An 18,582-nucleotide genomic window follows, 5' to 3' on the forward strand; every position below is an offset into this window, starting at 1 on the left:
AAAAAAAAAAAAAAAAAAAAAAAGACTTCATGAACAGACAGCCTATATAATGTATGATCCAAACCAGGACCATTTTGAGAGTGAAAGGGGAAAAAGAGGACTGAAAAAATAATTTACAGGGCTGGCATGATCTAAAATGGGTGTAAAGTGGGACACACGGCCTCCCTCATGGTCACTGTCAGATTTCCGCTTTTTCACGGTCAAATCCACCCCCATGTTTATCCCATATACTGGAGAATTGGGCGTTCTCCTGAGCTGAGTTTTTTGTGTCTTTTTGTTCGTTTGTTTGTTTTAACATCCTGTATGCTTTTTCTGCCTGAACCATGCTCAAAAAAGTTAGAGGAAAATAAACCATAAAACAGAAGGCACTTAAGGATTTTGCTGGGACTCAGCCATTAATTTGTTTGATGAGTATTTATGGAGCGCTTTCTAAGCGCCAGGCGCCACCAGCAATACTGGGATGAATATCCCTTACCCTTGAAGCTCTCTTGGGCCCATTGTTATATACTTAAAATACTATGCAAGTACAGAGAAGGGGTGAAGTGGGAAAAAATCAGTCGGTTGTAAGCCAGAATGACGGGTCTAACCCCACCCATGCCATCTGCACCCATATGATCCAGGCACATCACACTGCCTCTCTCAGCCTCAGTTTCTCCATCCACCAAGGCACAGAAGTGGCGGGAATCGAGGCAAATGTGGGGAGTATTTCATCAGCCCAAAAAGACTTGGCTAATGTGACCATAATTCTGCCTTCTGCCTCTCCTTTTCCAGAAAAATAGCTTAATTATTTGGATTTGGGATAAACACATTTCCTGTGTTTATTATTTAAATGATTCACCAAACTGGGCGTGGTGGCTCACCACTGTAATCCCAACACTTTGGGAGGCTGAGGAGGGCAGATCACTTGAGCCCAGGAGTTCAAGATCAGCCTGGCCAACATGGAGAAACCCCATATTTACTAAAAAAAAAAAAAAACACGAAACAATTAGCTGGGCGTGGTGGTGCATGCCTGTAATCCCAGCTACTTGGGAGGCCGAGGTACGAGAATCACTTGAACCCGGGAGGCAGAGGTTGCAGTGAGCCTAGATTGTGCCACCACACTCCAGCCTGGGTGACAGAGTGAGACTCTGTCTCAAAAAAATGAATAAATAAATAAAATGATCCACCAACAGGAACCCCAGGAACATTTGTATTGACTATGCAACTAATGCTTAGCAAGCACCGACTATGTGCCTGGTGCTGATCTGGACGCTGGGATTAAGACAGGAAAATCTCTACCGTCGAGGAGCTGATGTTCAAGATGACAATCTTGAAGTGCATAAGTTGACAAGATGATTCAGACAGTGGAACGTCCTGGGAAGAGAATGAGATGTCTGGCTGAGCTGCAGGAAGGGGCAAGTCCTTTTGATTGAGAGGTCCAAGAAGGCTTCTCTGATGGGGGCACAGTGGATCTAAGGGTTGAGTGATAAGAAGAAATTGGCCAAGCAAAGACCTAAAGGCAGAGTTGCTCCAGGCAGAGGTTCAGAGAACGGAAATAATTGACTGATTGTGATCTTGAACTTGACCTTTCTTCTGCTAACTTTGGGTTTGATTTGTTCTTGCTTTTCTGGCTCCTTGAGGTACGTGTTGGGTTCTTAATTTGTAGTTTTTTGTTTCTTTGTTTTGTTTTTTTACTTTGTTGAGACAGAGTCTCACTGTGGTGCCCAGGTTGGAGTACAGTGGCGTGATCTTGGTTCACTGCAACCTCTGCCTCCTGGGCTCAAGCGAACCTCTCACTTCAACATCCTCAGTAGCTGGGACGACTGGTGCACAGCACCACACCCAGCTAAATTTTTTTATTTTTATTTTTTTAGAGACGGGGTCTCACTGTGTTGCCCAGGCTGGTCTCAAACCCCTAGCTCAAGAGATCCTCCTGCCTCAGCCCCCTAAAGTGCTGGGATGACAGGCGTGAGCCACCACATCCGGCCTCTATTTTTTGTGATGTAGGTATCTGATGCTATACACTTCCCTCTTAATTGCTTCTTGGCCCTTTAGCTAAGATCAAGTGTAAACTTCCCTCAGCACTGCTTCTGCTGCATCTCACAGGTGTTGGTGTGTTGTGTCTGTATTTTCATTCGTTTCAAAAAGTTTTTAAATTTCCATCTTAATTTCTTCACTGACCCAGTGGTCATTCAGGAGCATGTTGTTTAATAGCCATATATTTCCATCGTTTCTGAATTTTTCTTGGTATTGATTTCTAGTTTTACCCCAGGGTAGTCCAAGAAGATACCTGACAGAATTCCAGTATTTTAGAATTTGTTGAGACTTGTTTTGTGGCCTAACATGTGGTCTATCTTGGAAAATGTCCAGGTGCTGATGAGAAGAATGTATGTTCTCCATCAGACATGCAGGAGACAGACACTTTCTCACCTGCCTCATGGGATCCATAAAAGAGTCAATCAGAAGTTGGCATTTAAGAAAGACCAGAAGGAGGCTGGGTGCGGGGGCTCATGCCTGTAATCCCAGCAGTTTGGGAGGCCGAAGCGGGTGGATCACCTGAGGTCAGGAGTTCGAGACCAGCCTGATCAACATGGTGAAATCTCGTCTCTATTTTAAAAAATACAAAAATTAGCTGGACATGGTGGTGGGTGCCTGTAATCCCAGCTACTCAGGAGGCTGAGGCAGAGAATCGCTTGGACCCAGGAGGTAGAGGCTGCAGTGTGCTGAGATCACACCATTGCACTCCAGGCTTGGCAACAGAGCAAGACTCCATCTGAAAAAAAAAAAAAAAAAAAGAGGTGAAGGAGCAAACTATGGAGATATCAAACTGTATCAATCTGGCTGGGTGTAGTGGTTCATGCCTATAATCCCAGCACTTTGGGAGGCTGAGGCAGGAGGATCACTTGACTCCAGGAGTTTGAGATCAGCCTGGGCAACATAGAGACCCCATCTCTATAAAATATAAAAAATTAATTAGAAAGATGTCTTGGTCAGGGCAGCCAAGTTATGCTGCAGTAACAAACATCCCCAAAACCTCCATGACTTTTAACAACAGATGTATTTCCTGCTCATGCTACATGTCCAGTGCAGGTTGGCAGTGGGGAAGAAGGGGCGCTTTGTTCAGTGTAGTCACTTGGGACCTAGCTAATCACCTAGAACATTGCCACTTGCTCTTCCAGAAGGGAAAAAGGAATGCCACAAGGTCCTACACTAAAAATTCACTGCTCTGGCTCCAAAGTGATAGCTATTTCCACTCACTCCTCATTGACCAGGGCTTAGCATGTCCTCAGCCAACCCCAAAGGGACCAGGAAGGACCATCCCGCCATATTGCTGGAAATATTTGATGGCAGCATTAATGGGAAACAGTGTTCCAGGCAGCGGAACTCTTTGAGCCCTTGGAAGGAAGGCAAGGCGATCTCTCGAGCACATCCTTCCCAGTATTATTAATGAATTTAACACATGAGCAAGCCATCCTCCCCCACTCTCCTCCCTGAATCCAGACTGTGCATATCCCTCCCTTAACTTGAACTGCCAAAGAGGAGATGAGAACCAGGAGAGGAGATCTGTGACCCCATCTTTGCTGATGAATTGTCGTAGAACAGCCATGGCATCTCCAGTCTTTGTGCTTGTAAAATGTGCTTTTCATTTTGCTCCTGAACAAAATCCACCCACCCCCACCCCCAAACCAGGGAAAGCCCATCTCCTGATCCAAAACTGCACCCAGCCTTCCACCAACTTCTTCCCTGTGAATTGTTGAATGCAGAGTATGGAATTGAATAATTGAATGAGTCTGGAAGAGGAAGAGTGTCTCTAAAATCAGGCAGCAGAAGCCCACTCCCCAGAGAGGATGGTGCAGATGAGAATTCAGGAGGAAACTTGGCTTGGGGTTGACGATCTGAGCTATGCAGGGAACTTGGACCCAACTCTCAGTCCGTCATTCAACAGACACCACTTACTGAGCACCAACTCTGTGCCAGATGTTGTCCTCGGGGGCTGGGAATACAGGAATACAGAAGGGAACAAAAAGGACAAAGCCCCTCGCCCTTGCTGAATGGACATTCCAGCCAGGAAAACGAGAGAACAAGAGAAATAAGTAAAGTGTATAAGTGGTGAAATGCAAAAGGGAAAAAAGAAACAGGAAGTGGGGACCAGAAATGAGGGATGCAATTGTAAAGGGCCATCAGGGGAGGCCTCCCTCAGAAGGTGGCATTTGAGTAAGAAACCTGAAGGAGGTGAGGGGGAACCATGTAGCAGTCTCGGGGAAGAACATTCCAGGCAGGGGAACAGCCTGTGCAAGGGCCCTGAGGTAGGACTGTGCTTGGCGTGGCTGAGGAACTGCAAGGAAGCCAGGTGGCTGGAACGGAGTGAGCAAGGGAAAAGGGGAGGAGATAAAAGCAGAGAGGTGGGAGGGTTGGAGGCCCCCTCTGCCATTTAGTAGCTGAGTGACTTCATTTATTTCCTGTAGCTTGCATAACAAAGAACCACAAATACAGTAGCTGAAAACAACAAATTTATTTATTCTCTCGCAGTTCGGGAGGCCAGAAGTCCACAGATCGTCAAGGTCAGATGGGCCATGGTGCCTCTGAGACCTGGTCTGAAGTCCCTTCTTGCCTCTCTCGTAGCTTCTGGTGGTTTGCTAATAATCCTTGGTGTTCCTTGTCTTGTAGACACATTGCCCTAATTCCACCTTCATCTCCATTTCACATGACCCTCTCCCTCTGTGCAAGGCTGTCTCTGTGCCCAAGTTTCTCCTTTTCTTATTATTTATTTGTTTATTTATTTACTTTAGACAGGGTCTTGCTTTGTCTCCCAGGCTGGAGTGCAGTGGCGCAATCATAGCTCACCGCAGCCTCAAACTCCTGACCTCAAGCAATCCTCCTACCTCAGCCTCCTGAGTAGCTGGGACTGCAGATGTGAGCCACTGCGCTCTGCCCAGATGTCCCCTTTTTATAAAGAAACCTGTCAGGTAGGATAAGGGTCCGCCCTAATGACCTGATCTTAACTTGATTCCATCTGCAAAGACCCTATTTCCAATTCATAGGTACCGGGGGTTAGGACTTCTTCAATGCATCTTTCTGCGGGGACCGACTGCAACCCACAACAGAACTGTGGGCATGTAATTTGACCTCTCGGCCAGGCGCGGTGGCTCACACCTGTAATCCCAGCACTTTGGGAGGCCAAGGTGGGTGGATCGCCTGAGGTCGGGAGTTCGAGACCAGCCTGGTCAACATAGTGCAACCCTGCCTCTACTAAAAATAGAAAAATTAGCTGGGCATGGTGGCAAGCACCTATAATCCCAGCTACTTGGGAGGGTGAGTCAGGAGAACTGCTTGAACCCAGAATGTGCAGGTTGCAGTGAGCCAAGATAGCACCATTGCATTCCGGCCTGGGTGACAGAGTGAGACTCCATCTCAAAAAAAAAACAAACAAACAAACAAACAAAAAACCTCTCTATGCCTCAGTTTTCTCACCCGGGAGGGTGGAGATGATTATGTACCCACTCCTGGGGTTCATGAGAGGATTAAATGAGCTCAAACAGTCCAAACCTCCATGTGTGTCTGTTGTGGTGCTGGGTAGCATGTCCTGTGCCCAGAGGTCCCCAAGCCTGTCGGGGAGCCGGGCAAGGGCAGATTCGGGTCCTGTTGGCAGCATCTGAGATGGACGGGCTGCCTTGGCATGGAAGGGCCCCGGTTGCTTTTCCCTGTTCAGTCCTGTCCCTCTCCCCCATCCTCCACCCTGTCCCTGTCATCTGAGCCTGCTCCTCGTGACGGCTCACAGTCTCCCTACTGGTGGCCGGTGCAGAGTTTCATTCCCTGGGCTATATTTAGCCCTGAGAAATGGGAACGAGAAGCCCTCAGCCACCACAGTGACAGAGAGAAAAGCACAAAGCCAGTGCTGCCTTCTGTCCAGCCATGGTTCTGCTGACTCGGTTGTTTCTCCCAGAACCTTCCAGAAGCGAAGCGCTGGCATTTCTGGGCCTGTTAAAACAAGGATGTGGGCTGGTGGCTGGCACATTCATTGTCCCTGGAACCTGTCTGTGTCCATGATTAAACAGACCATGATTGGCTTGGTTAGTTTTATTTTCAGGGCTTTTTTTTTTTTTTTTTTCTGTATCCGTGGCAAACCCACACAACATAAAATTTACCATCCTAATTTTTTTTTAACTTTTTAATATTTTTTAATTGACAAGTCATAATTGTGCTTATTCATGGGGTACCTAGTGATGTTTCAATACATATAATGCACAGTGCTCAGATTGGGGTAATTAGCGTATTCATCTTCTCCGACCTTTATTGTTTCTTTCTGTTAGGAACATTCAAGCTCCTCCTTCTAGCTATTGGAAACCATTAATATACTGTTGCCATCCTAACCATTGTTAAGGATACAGTTCTGTGACATTAAGTGTAATACATTCACATTGCTGTGCAACTATCACCACCATCCATCTCCCAAACATTTCCATCTTCCAAATGTAACTCTGTCCCCACTAAACACCAACTTCCTGTTCCCCCTCCCCCAGCCCTTGGCACCCACCATGCTACTTTCTGTTTTTATGATTCTGACGACTCTAGGGACCTCCTATAAATGGAATCATACAGGATTTTCCCTTTTATGACTGGTTTATTTCACATAGCATAATGCCCTCAAGGTTCACCCATGTTGCAGCACGTATCAGTATTTTCTTTCTTTTTAAGGTAAAGTTGACTATTAAAAAAAAAATTGTTTTGCCGAGCTCAGTGGCTCACGCCTGTAATCCCAGCACTTTGAGAGGCTAGAGCAGTCGGCTCAGGAGGTCAGGAGTTCAAGACCAGCCTGACCAACATGGTGAAACCCTGTTGCTACTAAAAATACAAAAATTAGCCAGGTGTGGTGGCCGGCACCTGTAATCCCAAATACTCAGGATGCTGAGGCAGGAGAATTGCTTGAACTAGGGAGGCAGAGGTTGCAGTGATCTGAGATCACACCACTGCACTCCAGCTTGGGTGACAGAGCGAGATTCCGTCTCAAAAAAAAAAAGAAAAGTTTTAAAAATTGAAGTACAATAAACATACAGAAACATCCACAGATTATAAGTGAGGAGTTTGATTAATTGTCACAAACTAAACACACCCATGTAACCAGCCCACAAATGAGGAAACAGAACCTTCTCAGCCCCAGAAGCCCTCCATCATATCCAGTTCCTAGTCACTACCTCCCCGCAAGGGTACCCCTACCAGGACTTTGAGCATCATTCACTAGTTTAGCCTGTTTTTGTATTTTGCATAAGTGAAATCTTACATGTATGCTGTTTTCTGTCTGGCTTCTTTTGCTTGACATTAACTTTTTAAGATCTCATGTGACCTGTGACATTGTTCATTGCATGTGTCCTCTGTCTCCTGTTGATAACAGTGTGGATTGTTTGCAGTTTGGGGCTATGATGAATACCACTGCTCTGAAATGTCCTTGTGTGTGCTTTCTGTTGGGTAACTATTCAGAATTACTATCTAATTGTAATGATCTTGGATAGGTAACCATCCAAGAATTACTGGGTCTTGGCAAAGGTACATATGGTCATACGCTGCATAATGGCATTTTGGTGAACAACAGATCAAATATATAACAGTGGTCCCATAATGGACCGAATATATAACAGTGATTATCATACAGTATTTTACTATAGCTTTTCTGTTTTTAGATATTTTTAGATACACCACTAAGTTACAGTTGCCTACAGTATTCCACAGAATAACATGCTGTACAGGTTTATAGCCTAGGATCAATAGGCTAGACCATGCAGCCTAGGTGTGTAGTAGGCTATACCGTCTAGGCTTGGGTAAGTACAATCCATGATGTTTGCACAACAAAATGACCTAATGACACATTTCTCAGAACGTATGCCCATTGTTAAGCATGACCTAATTACTTTTAGTATAGAAACTCTCAACACCAGTTTTTCAAGTAGTTGTACCGTGTGTTATGGGTTTTATTGTCTCACCCCAAAATTCATATGTTGAAGTCCTAACCCCCAGCACCTCGGAATGTGACCTTATCTGGAAATGGATTCATTGCACATGTAATTGTTAGGTTGGTGCAAAAGTAATTGCAGTTTTAAAACTGCATAATAGCCAAAATGAGATCATTAGGGTGGGCCATAATCCAATATGATGGTGTCCATATAAAAAGGGGAGATTTTGGCACAGAGACAGGCACACACAGAGGAAGAATGCCATGTTTAAACAAAGGCAGAGATCAGGATGATGCCTCTACAAGCCAAGAATCAGCAAAGATTGCCAGCAAACCGCCAGAAGCTAGGAGAGAAGGATAAAACAGATTCTCTCTCACAGCCCTCAGAAGGAATCAGCCTTTCTGACACCTTGATCTTGGATTTCTGGCCTCTATAACTGTAAGACAATAAATCTTTGTTGTTTAAGCCACCTAGGTTGTGGTTCCTTGTAACAGCAGCCACAGGAGATGAATACAACATGGTGCCCTCCGATTGGCAGGTTATGAGGGTTCTAGTTGCTCTACAGTTTCACAGACACCTCGTAGTAATGACCTCATCTTAACTTCTTTCTCATTTTAGCCTTTCTCCTAGGCAGCAGCAGTGTCATATATGCTTTTAAAGATGGGCTTTTAAAGCCACTCTTGAGAGCCTGCATTCTGCAGGTGTCACAGGGTGATCAACCATTGAAAGGCTACCCCTGCCCTGACAGCTGGAGGCAAGGCTTCCCAGCACAGAGGTTAAGCCCATGGACTCTGGGGCCCAGCTGGCTAGTTCAAATCGCATGTCTATTACTGAATAGCTCTGTGACCTTGGGCTGATGATTTTGTCTTTCTGAGCCTCAGTTTCCTCAATGGTAACATGGACATTATAACATAGAGGCATCATGAGGATTAAATGACTAAGTGAGCTAACATACATAATGTGCTTAGGATGGTGCCAGCACACCATAAATACTCTGTAAGTGCTGGGTTTTATCATTCTTTTCTCTCTCTCTCTCAGTGCTGGTTTTTATCATTCTTCTCTATCTCCCTCTCTCTCTCTCTCTCTCTCTCTCTCTGTGTGTGTGTGTCACACACACACACATACCTCCTCTCCTTGATTTTCTTCCCCTCATATTACTTCCTTCTTGCTATAGTGTTCTGTTTTCTGTTTCAGAGAGTATTCTGTTTGTGGCCTTTTTCCCCTTGAAAATTGAACTGAAACTTCTGAGAATTTTTTGTGATTGACATTAAGGCTGCAAGGAATGCAGCAGGGAGACACTTGAGGAAAAGGTTCATGGCCCATCTGTCTGGCTTGGTGATTTCACCAGGCCATCAGACCCTGTGGTCATGCATCTCCTCTAAGGGGAGTCTGTGACTGTGTTGGGAGAAGGGAAGGAACCAGGGATTAATTAATCCATTTCAGTAGGTTTTGTGTTTTGTTTTGTTTTCTTTTTCCTTCTCCTCCTGGACTCTGGTCTGGGAAGGCCTCTTGTGTTTCTTACTCATTCCCAGGTCAATTATGTTATGTGAGGACAACATAATTAAGAGAAAACTTTTCCCTTTGGATGTTTTCTCCAGAAAATGTTCCTCTGTTTCCCCCTCTGGGATGCCACAGCCCCAGAACTCCACAAGCCAAGAACATTTAAGACAGAGCCATAAGAGAACAAGAGCTTCCCCATCCCTCACCTGTCAGGTTCTATCTGAGTCCCAGTCAACTCTCACCTGCTTTCCCTCCTCACACCCTACAGAGCAACGATGCCTCAGGGAACACTTGGAACTGGTTGTACTTCATCCCCCTCATCATCATCGGCTCCTTTTTTATGCTGAACCTTGTGCTGGGTGTGCTGTCAGGGTAAGTCTCTGCTACTCCCCACCCCATCCCACTCACTCCTCTTTGCCAACTTCTTCCCAAGGACAGGCCATTGAAGCTTTGTTTTCATTCACTAGACAGAGAAAAGGCTTCTCCCCTTGTCTGGGTTACCAGACTGTTATTAGCAAGCCATGTACAGGTGAAGAGGTTGTGTACTGCTAGGGGTACCCAGTGAGGGAGTTCATATGGGCTTTACTTTCTTTACATTTTTTTTTAAAAACCAATAGTTTGGATTTACTTCTCCCCCATTTTCCAAATATAAAATCATAGCATATGCTCTAACAGTGTATTTTCCTGACCCATATTATCCTCTTTCCCCAAGATTTTTTTGGCTTAATCATAAATGGGCTTCATTTTTCTTACCATAAGAAGTCTGGGCACTTGTATGGTGGTTCCATAGCACCATCAGCAACCCCAGATTCTTCCAGCTTTCCATTCTGACATCTTTACCAGAGGCTTCCAATCTCATGGATACCTCATGGTCCTAAGATGGCTGCCTCATGCCCTCAAGATGGCCACTTCATGTTCCAAACAGGAAAAGGAAGAAGGGAAACAGGAAGAGGTGGGGCCTATGGCAGAGAAGCCAACCTGCTCTAGGGCTTATTGGTCTAACTTAAAAGAGGGCTGAAATAATTATTAGCCAAGAGTATGAAGAGAATGAGAATGAAGTATGCAGCCAGTGGTGGTTGGCATGGCATGGTTTTATCCTTTCTTTTTTTTTTTTTAATTTTTTTTATTTTAGAGACAGTGTCTAGCTTTATTACCCAGACTGGAGTGTAGTGGGGCGACCATAGCTCACTGTAACCTAGAACTCCTAGGCACAAGCAATCCTCCTGCCTCAGCCTCCTGAGTAGCTAGGGCAACAGGTGTATGCACCATGCCCAGCTAAATTTTTTATGTTTCATAGAGATGGGACCCACTATGTTGTCAGGCTGGTCTCAAATTCCTGGCCTTAAATGATACTCCCATCTCAGCCTCACAAAGGGCTGGGATTACAGACATGAGCCACTGTGCCTGGCCTTTTTCTTTACCTAGGCACAGTTGTTGGGAAATGTGTGAAGCTGGCAGAAGCACCCATCGCTATAATATCCCAGTCTTTTCCCAGAAGACCTGACTCCTCCTGTTGAAAACTCCTAACCTCCAGAGACTTCTGAATCCCCAAACACTCACACACGCACACACACACATTTCCTAACATTTTCAAAACAGCCATACTCTGGCTTTTCTATGCTTCTGCAGGGAGTTTGCCAAAGAAAGGGAACGGGTGGAGAACCGGCGGGCTTTTCTGAAGCTGAGGCGGCAACAACAGATTGAACGTGAGCTCAATGGGTACATGGAGTGGATCTCAAAAGCAGGTGAGGCCCTTTCATCCTGGGGCCCAGGGATGGAGATCCCAGGCCGCGGAGCACAAAGAGAGTCATACAGTTTGGAGAAGGCTAAGCTGGGAGGGTCGTGATAGGAGGAGAAACAGAACCTGAATTGGTAGTCCCAAATTTTATCAACAAGAATCCAGGGTCTGATATGAAAAAGTCTAGGATGAAGCCAGGATCTGACATCACATTGCTTGAATTCTGAAATTAGATGTTGGTTTACATCCCAGCCCTGCCACTTTTTACCCGTGCACTACACATCCCTGTACCTCCGTTTCCTCAGCTGTTACATGGAGGCAATGATAGTGCCTACATCATAGTACTATTGGAGTATTTAGTAAAATAATCTCAGCTAAGTCACTTGGGGAGAGCAGTGCCTGATACATGGTAGACACATATTTATTTGTTCAGCAATTTAATAAACATTTAGGGAGTACCTGCTGTGTGCCAGGCACTGATCTAAGCACTGAGGATATGAGAGTAAACAATACACACCAAATCCCTGCCCTCAGAGCTCAGATATTCTAGTGAGAAAGATAAAACAAACAAATACATTTCATATTGGGAACTCCCAAATTCAGAAAAGGAAGATAAAAGACTAGGAAGATAAAACAGAGTAGGAAGTTGGCCGGGAGCAGTGGCTCACGCCTGTCATCCCAGCACTTTGGGAGGCTAAGGCGAGCAGATTTCCTGAGGTCAGGCATTCGAGACGAGCCTGGCCAACATGGTGACACCCAGTCTCTACTAAAAATTCAAAAATTAGCTGGTCATGGTGGCGCATGCCTGTAATCCCAGCTACTCGGGAGGCTGAGGCAGGAGAATTACTTGAACCCAGGAGGCAGAGGTTACAGTGAGCTGAGATCACACCACTGCACTCCAGCCTGGGCGACAGAGCAAGACTCCGTGTCAGAAGATAAAAAAGAGTAGGAAATTGGAGGCAGGGTGGTCAGGGAAAGCTTCTCTAAGAAAGTACCTCTGAGTAGAGAGACCTGAAGGACATGAAGAAGGAAGCTGTGGGGACGTCAAGGGAAGGGGCATTCCAGGCAGAGGCAGCAAGTGCAAAGGCCCTGAGCTCGGAGCGTATTTGAGACACAGCAAGGAAGCCAGTGCAGGTGAAACGGAGTGAGAGGGGGGAAGAGTCGGAGGAGAGGAAGACAGGAAGGTAATGGAGATCAGATCAAGCAGGAGCTTATAAGCTGTGGTGTGGATATTGGTTTTTATTTTGCGCGAGGTGGGGAGAATGTTGGCTTTTGCCACTGTTGCGGAGGTGGGGCTTGAGGTCAGAAACCACCAGCAGCATGTCTTTTGGCCGGTTGAGCTGTCATCATCAGCCAGGGGAGAATGGGCGTGGCCGGGCAGACCTTTCTCCTTCCCGGTCCAAGAGAGAACTCATCCTCCAAATGCGGGAGCTTAACTCTGTGCTCTTCCTCTTCAGAAGAGGTGATCCTCGCCGAGGATGAAACTGACGGGGAGCAGAGGCATCCCTTTGATGGTAACCGCTCTGAACCCACCTCGGGGGGTGGGGCCCAGGGGAGAAGGGAGAAGCTGTGGTGGGGAGTCAGGGGAGAGCAGGTGACTGGCTCTAAGGATCCTCCACGGGGTGGACGTTCCTCCTGGAGGAATTTTAGGACTTCCATGCAGAGTTTCCCTATTCTGGCCTCCACTTTTTTGTTTTAACCATGGACCTGGTTTTTTCTGCTTTGTGTCTTGGTTTTTCTCACCTGCAAAATGGGTATGATATAAACAATACCCTAGATCATGAGATTGTTTCTCAGAATGATACTCATTATGGCAAATATAACACCTAGGATAGGGTCAGAACGTTTCTGCTTGCTAAATAAATAATAATCCCACCAAAAATCCAGTTTACTGTGAAGGGCTGCTGTCTCCCATGTTAGAAACTTAACCAGACAGAACCATGACTTACTTTCTTTTTTTTTCTTTTTCTTTTTTAAATTGAGACAGAGTCTCGCTGTGTCACCCAGGCTGGAGTGCAGTGGCATGATCTCACCTCACTGCAACCTCTGCCTCTCAGGTTCAAGCAATTCTCCTGCCTCAGCCTCATGAGTAGCTGAGATTACAGGCATGTGCCACCATGCGTGGCTAATTTTTATATTGTTGGTAGAGATGGGGTTTCGCATTGTTGGCCAGGCTGGTCTTGAACTCCTGGCCTCAAGTGATCTGCCCACCTCGGCCTCCCAAAGTGCTGGGAGTATAGACGTCAATTCATGGTCCCCTGGAAACCTGAATATGAAAGGAGGGACCATTAAAAACGGGTCCAAAAACCCAACCTGCCCAGCATAGCTGGGAGTCAGGGGACAGACTGTTTAAGAGTCACTGTGTATCCAACCTGGGGCTTCATGAAAGTAAAGTTTACTAGAATTTAGAGATAGGGCTGGATGTGGTCTGTCCGTGGCTCACACCTGTAATCCCAACACTTTGGGAGTCCGAGACAGGAGGAACACTTGAGCCTGGGAGTTCAAGACCAGCCTGGGCAACATAGTGAGGTTCCGTCTCTACAAAAAATAAAAACGTAGCCGGATGTGGTGACGCACGTACCTATGGTCCCAGCTACTCAGGAGGCTGAGGCAAGAGGATCACTTGAGCCTAAGAGGTCAAGGTTGCAGTGGGCATCACTCCACTCCAGCCTGGGTGACAGAGTGAGACCCTGTTTCAAAAGAAAAAAAAGAATTTAGAGATAGGCCAGAAGGATATGCCTGCAATATAATAATAACAGCAGTAAGAAAAATAATAGTACTCCCTGAAAAACGCAACTTGTTGCTTGAGATATATCTTCTCACACTTTAGAAAGCTGGTTAGACAGGAGCTGAGTGTGGTGGCTCACGCCTGTAATCTCAGCACTTTGGGAGGCCAAGACGGGTGGATCACTTGAGGCCAGGAGTTCAAGACCAACCTGGCCATCATGGTGAAACACATCTATACTAAAAATACAAAAATTAGCTAGGTGTCATGGCACATGCCTGTAATCCCAGCTACTCAGGAGGCTAAGCCACGAGAATTGCTTGAACCTGGGAGACGGAAGTTGCAGTGAGCCGAGATCACACCACTGCACTCCAGCCTGGGTGACAGAGTGAGACTCTGTCTCAAAAAAAAAGAAAGAAAACTGGTTAGACGGGGTGATGACTTTTGATTTAAAATCCCAGGGATTTTAGGGAAATGAAAGAACTGGCACTCTGTCCCAGAAGATTATAAAATGAATTTTACTGTTTTAGCTGGGGAGGGGAGATTACCCATGGGTTGCCTAAATCTCTTTATTGGAAGTCTACACCTGAACTTACTGTCTGCTGTGGAGCCCCTAGGGGTATATAGCTTGAATACTAGGGTAGAATCCCAAAATTGCAATCTGCCTAGCAAGTATGCTACTGGTCAAGGGGTGGACTGTTTTCATAAGAAAGTTAGGTTTCTTAGAATTTAAAAATAGAGGCTGAGTGTGGCAGCTCACGCCTGTAATCCTAGTACTTTCGGAGGCCAAGGCAGGCAAATCACTTGAGGTCAAGAGTTTGACCAGCCCTGGCCAACATGGCAAAATCCCATCTCTACTAATAATACAAAAATTAGCCGGGCATAGTGGTACACGCCTGTAGTCTCAGCTACTCAGGAAGCTGAGGCAGGAGAATTGCTTGGACTCGGGAGGCGGAGGTTGCAGTGAGCCAAGATCACACCACTGCACTCCAGCCTGGGTGACAGAGCGAGATTCTGTCTCAAAAATAAGTAAATAAATAAATAAATAAATAAACCAGTGGGAAAATAGTGGCTGAGGGCCCAGACCTGGAGTCGGACTGAACCCGACTAGATTCTTGTCTTTACCCCTTTAAGCAAAGTGATAGTGCCACCTTGAACCTCAGTTTACACATCTGAAAAATGGGTATACTATTAGTTCCTGTGAGAACAGTTGCCATGAGAGTTAAATCCAAGGGTACACTGTGTCCGTATGGTCTGTGTTGCAAAAAGGGTAACATCTTTTTCTCTTGCCATGTTTCCATTGTTGGAGCTCTGCGGAGAACCACCATAAAGAAAAGCAAGACAGATTTGCTCAACCCCGAAGAGGCTGAGGATCAGCTGGCTGATATAGCCTCTGTGGGTGAGTCCCTTCCTCTGCCACCTATCAGTTGTTCATCACCTGTCGTCCTAGAGATGGAGTGGGGTGGGGGCAGAGGGCTTGCAAACTGTGCTGCCTGGATTTGGGTCTCAGCTCCACCCCTTCCCGCCTGTGCGTGTGTCTTGGGGCAGATTACACCATTATGGAAATAACATCTGTGCCTAGATTCTCATTATTTGGTGGGAATTCTACTAAATGATCCCCGTAAAGCATGGCGAACCGGCACCTGGCAGGGACCAAGCTCCCAGTCATGTTGGTGAATGTTTGTGACTCACTCGGGAAGTGTTCATGGGGGACCTGCTTATATTAGGTGCCTGATTGCAAATAAGACACAGGCATTTGAGAGGCTGAACTGGGAGGATCACTTGAGCCTGGGAAGTGGAGGCTGCAATGAGCCATTATTGTGTTACTGCACTCCAGCCTGGGCACAGAAAAAAAAAAAAAAAAAAAGACACAAACTGGGCTGGGCACGGTGGCTCACGCCTGTAATCCCAACACTTTGGGAAGCTGAGATGAGCGGATCACCTGATGTCTGGAGTTCGAGACCAGCCTGGCCAACATGGTGAAACCCTGGCTCTACTAAAAATACAAAAACTTAGCCTGTAGTCCCAGCCACTCGGGAGGCTGAGGCGGGAGCATCACTTGAACCTGGGAAGCAGAGGTTGCAGTGAGCTGAGATCTCATCACTGCCCTCCAGCCTGGGCAACAGAGCAAGATCCTGTCTCAAAAAAAAAAAAAAAAGAAGACACAAACCAAATCCCTACCTACATGGAGCTCGCAGTCCAGTGCAGGAAATAGAAATTAAACAGAGAATTACACAAATAAACCTGTAATGGTAATGGCACATCAGGGAGAGGCTCTGGGCTTAGTTTGCTCTGGAAAGATGGGGAGCAATCAGGGAAGGCTACCCGGAGGAAGTGATGTTTAAGCTGGAAACTGAAGGATGGGTAGGAGATCACCGTGGTGGTAATAGCAGAAAGAACAGTGTGAGAGGCAGGGCTCAGACCTTTGCCACCACAAGAGCCAGAGTTTGAGGAAAGAGGGAACATTTATTCTTTCCCTTCTCACTCCTCTGTCCTATTAATTCATTGACTGTGACTATGTTGATCGTGACCTTCTAAAGTGAGAATGTATTGTTGTTGTTGTTCTTTAATGGATCTTTGTTTTTAATGGAAGGAAGAGCATCCAGGCAGAGGAAATAAGACTGGAATAAGATTGAGGAGATAAGGAATTTAGGCTGCTTAGGAAACTGTGTAGCCGCAATTTAGAGGAAGAAAGGATGGCAAGAGAAAGAGGAAGGGAGGAAGAGAGGGAGGGAGAGAAGTGGAGGAAGGAGAGAAGTTAGCACATCCATGTGTTTCTGATCCGTAGTTTCTGGTCTATTTCATATTCCCTTTTTTCGCTCACCCCTAGTTTATAGCCTTATTGCTGAGTTTAGGCATAATTTCCATTGCGATCACATATCTCGTAGGGTGGATACAGTATGGCTTGTTTAGCCATAGTTTTTTTATAGGGTGTTTGAGTTGTTTCCAGTCATTTCTCTTACGAAGAGCACTGCTGTGCACATTTATGTACAATGACTCTCCCCCACCCTTTGGGCGTATTTCCTTGGAGATAATTATAGGATCAAAGATATTAACAGCTTTTCAACTCATTATTCAAAGAGCCATTCTGAGTTTCAAAAACATGGAGCCCATTTATAAACCCTGCCAAGTATGCATATGTTTGTGGATTCCCCACCCAGGCCATCGAATATTACCAATTTAATTTCCTTTCCCAGTTAAGTGGGTTTGTAATGAAACCTTAAAGCTTGTTTTCATTTGCATTTTTAATTTCCAGCCAAAACACGCTTTTTCTTGTAATGGAGAACTCGTTCTACTTCCACTTGTGTGTGCATCTGTTTAATCTCCTGTAAGCAAATGTCAAGAATTGGCACGCTCAGTCGGTGTCTTGTGTATTTGATCAATTATGTCTGTCTCACGTGTTACGTTACTTCCATTATTTTAAAATCTGTTTTATGGCCAGGCACAGTGGCTCACGCCTGTAATCCCACTGCTTTGGGAGGCCAGTGAAGAAGGATCTCCTGAGGCCAGGAGTTCAAGACCACCTTGGGCAACATAACAAGACTCCATCTCTGAAAAACAAAATGTTTAAAAACTTAACCAGGCATTATGGCACACACGCCTATAGTCCCACCTACTGGGAAGCTGAGGCAGGAGGATTTCTTGAACCCAGGAGTTCAAGGTTGCAGTGAGCTATGATTGTACCACTTCACTGCAGCCTGGGCAACAGAGTGAGGACCTGTCTCTAAAAAAAATAAGTAAGATTAATTCTTAAAAATCTGCTTTGTTGGCCGGGCGTGGTGGCTCACGCCTGTAATCCCAGCACTTTGGAAGGCCGAGCAGGCGGATTGCTTAAGGTCAGGAGTAGGAGACCAGCCTGGCCAACATGGTGAAACCCTGTCTGTACTAAGAATTCAAAAATTAAGTGGGTGTGGTGGCGTGCGCCTGTAATCCCAGCTACTCGCGAGGCTGAGGCATGAGAATCGCTTGAAACTGGGAGGCGGAGGCTGCAATGAGCTGAGATGACGCCACTGCGCTCCAGCCTGGGCAACAAGAGTGAAACTCCATCAAAAAAAAATCTGCGTGTGTGTGTGTGTGTGTGTGTGTGTGTGTGTGTGTGTGTATATATATATATATATATTTTTTTTTGAGATGGAGTCTTGCTGTAGCACCCAGGCTGGAGGGCAATGGCGCCATCTCAGCTGGCTGCCACTGCAGCCTCTACCTCCGTTAACAAGGCAGGTGACCTTGCAGCTTTCTAAACAGACCCAAAACCCAGGCCAGTGGCTTGTTATTTCATAGCCACGTTTGCTACAGGCAAATCCACCAAAACCCACCTCGTCAGCCTGATTACTCAAAAAGACAAAGAAAGGAGCCCCCAATCTAGCCAGTGGTTTTCTAGACCACCCCAAAAGAGATCTCTGGAATTCCAGGATTCTGGCAAGGAATCACATTTACCTTTTTTTATTTATGTAAAGAATGCAATAATACAGGCAGGGTGTGGTGGCTCACGACTGTAATCCCAACATTTTGGGAGGCCGAGGTGGGAGGATCGTTTGAGGCCAGGAGTTTCAGACCAGCCTGGGCAACATAGTGAGACCCTGTCTCTATCAAATGTTAGCTGGGCATTGTGGCACACACCTATAGTCCCAGCTACTCGTGAGGCTGAGGTGGGAGGATCACGTGAGCCCAGAAGGTCAAAGCTGCAGTGAGCC

At 46.0% G+C, this 18,582-nt stretch overlaps 1 protein-coding gene across 3 annotated transcripts in view; it reads left to right on the top strand.

Annotated features, from left to right (window-relative positions):
- CACNA1A (calcium voltage-gated channel subunit alpha1 A) overlaps positions 1 to 18,582 on the top strand; it is a 312,076-nt gene that overhangs the window by 161,121 nt on the left and 132,373 nt on the right. For all 3 annotated transcript variants that reach the window (XM_023188767.2, XM_023188768.1, XM_023188769.1), the window contains exons 7-10: positions 9,694 to 9,797; positions 11,055 to 11,170; positions 12,621 to 12,677; positions 15,198 to 15,287. In XM_023188767.2, coding sequence (XP_023044535.1) covers positions 9,694 to 9,797; positions 11,055 to 11,170; positions 12,621 to 12,677; positions 15,198 to 15,287 — 367 coding nt within the window. The remainder of the gene's footprint in view (positions 1 to 9,693; positions 9,798 to 11,054; positions 11,171 to 12,620; positions 12,678 to 15,197; positions 15,288 to 18,582) is intronic.

This window comes from Piliocolobus tephrosceles, chromosome 21 (genome assembly GCF_002776525.5).
Source record: "Piliocolobus tephrosceles isolate RC106 chromosome 21, ASM277652v3, whole genome shotgun sequence".
Classification (NCBI taxonomy): domain Eukaryota; kingdom Metazoa; phylum Chordata; class Mammalia; order Primates; family Cercopithecidae; genus Piliocolobus; species Piliocolobus tephrosceles.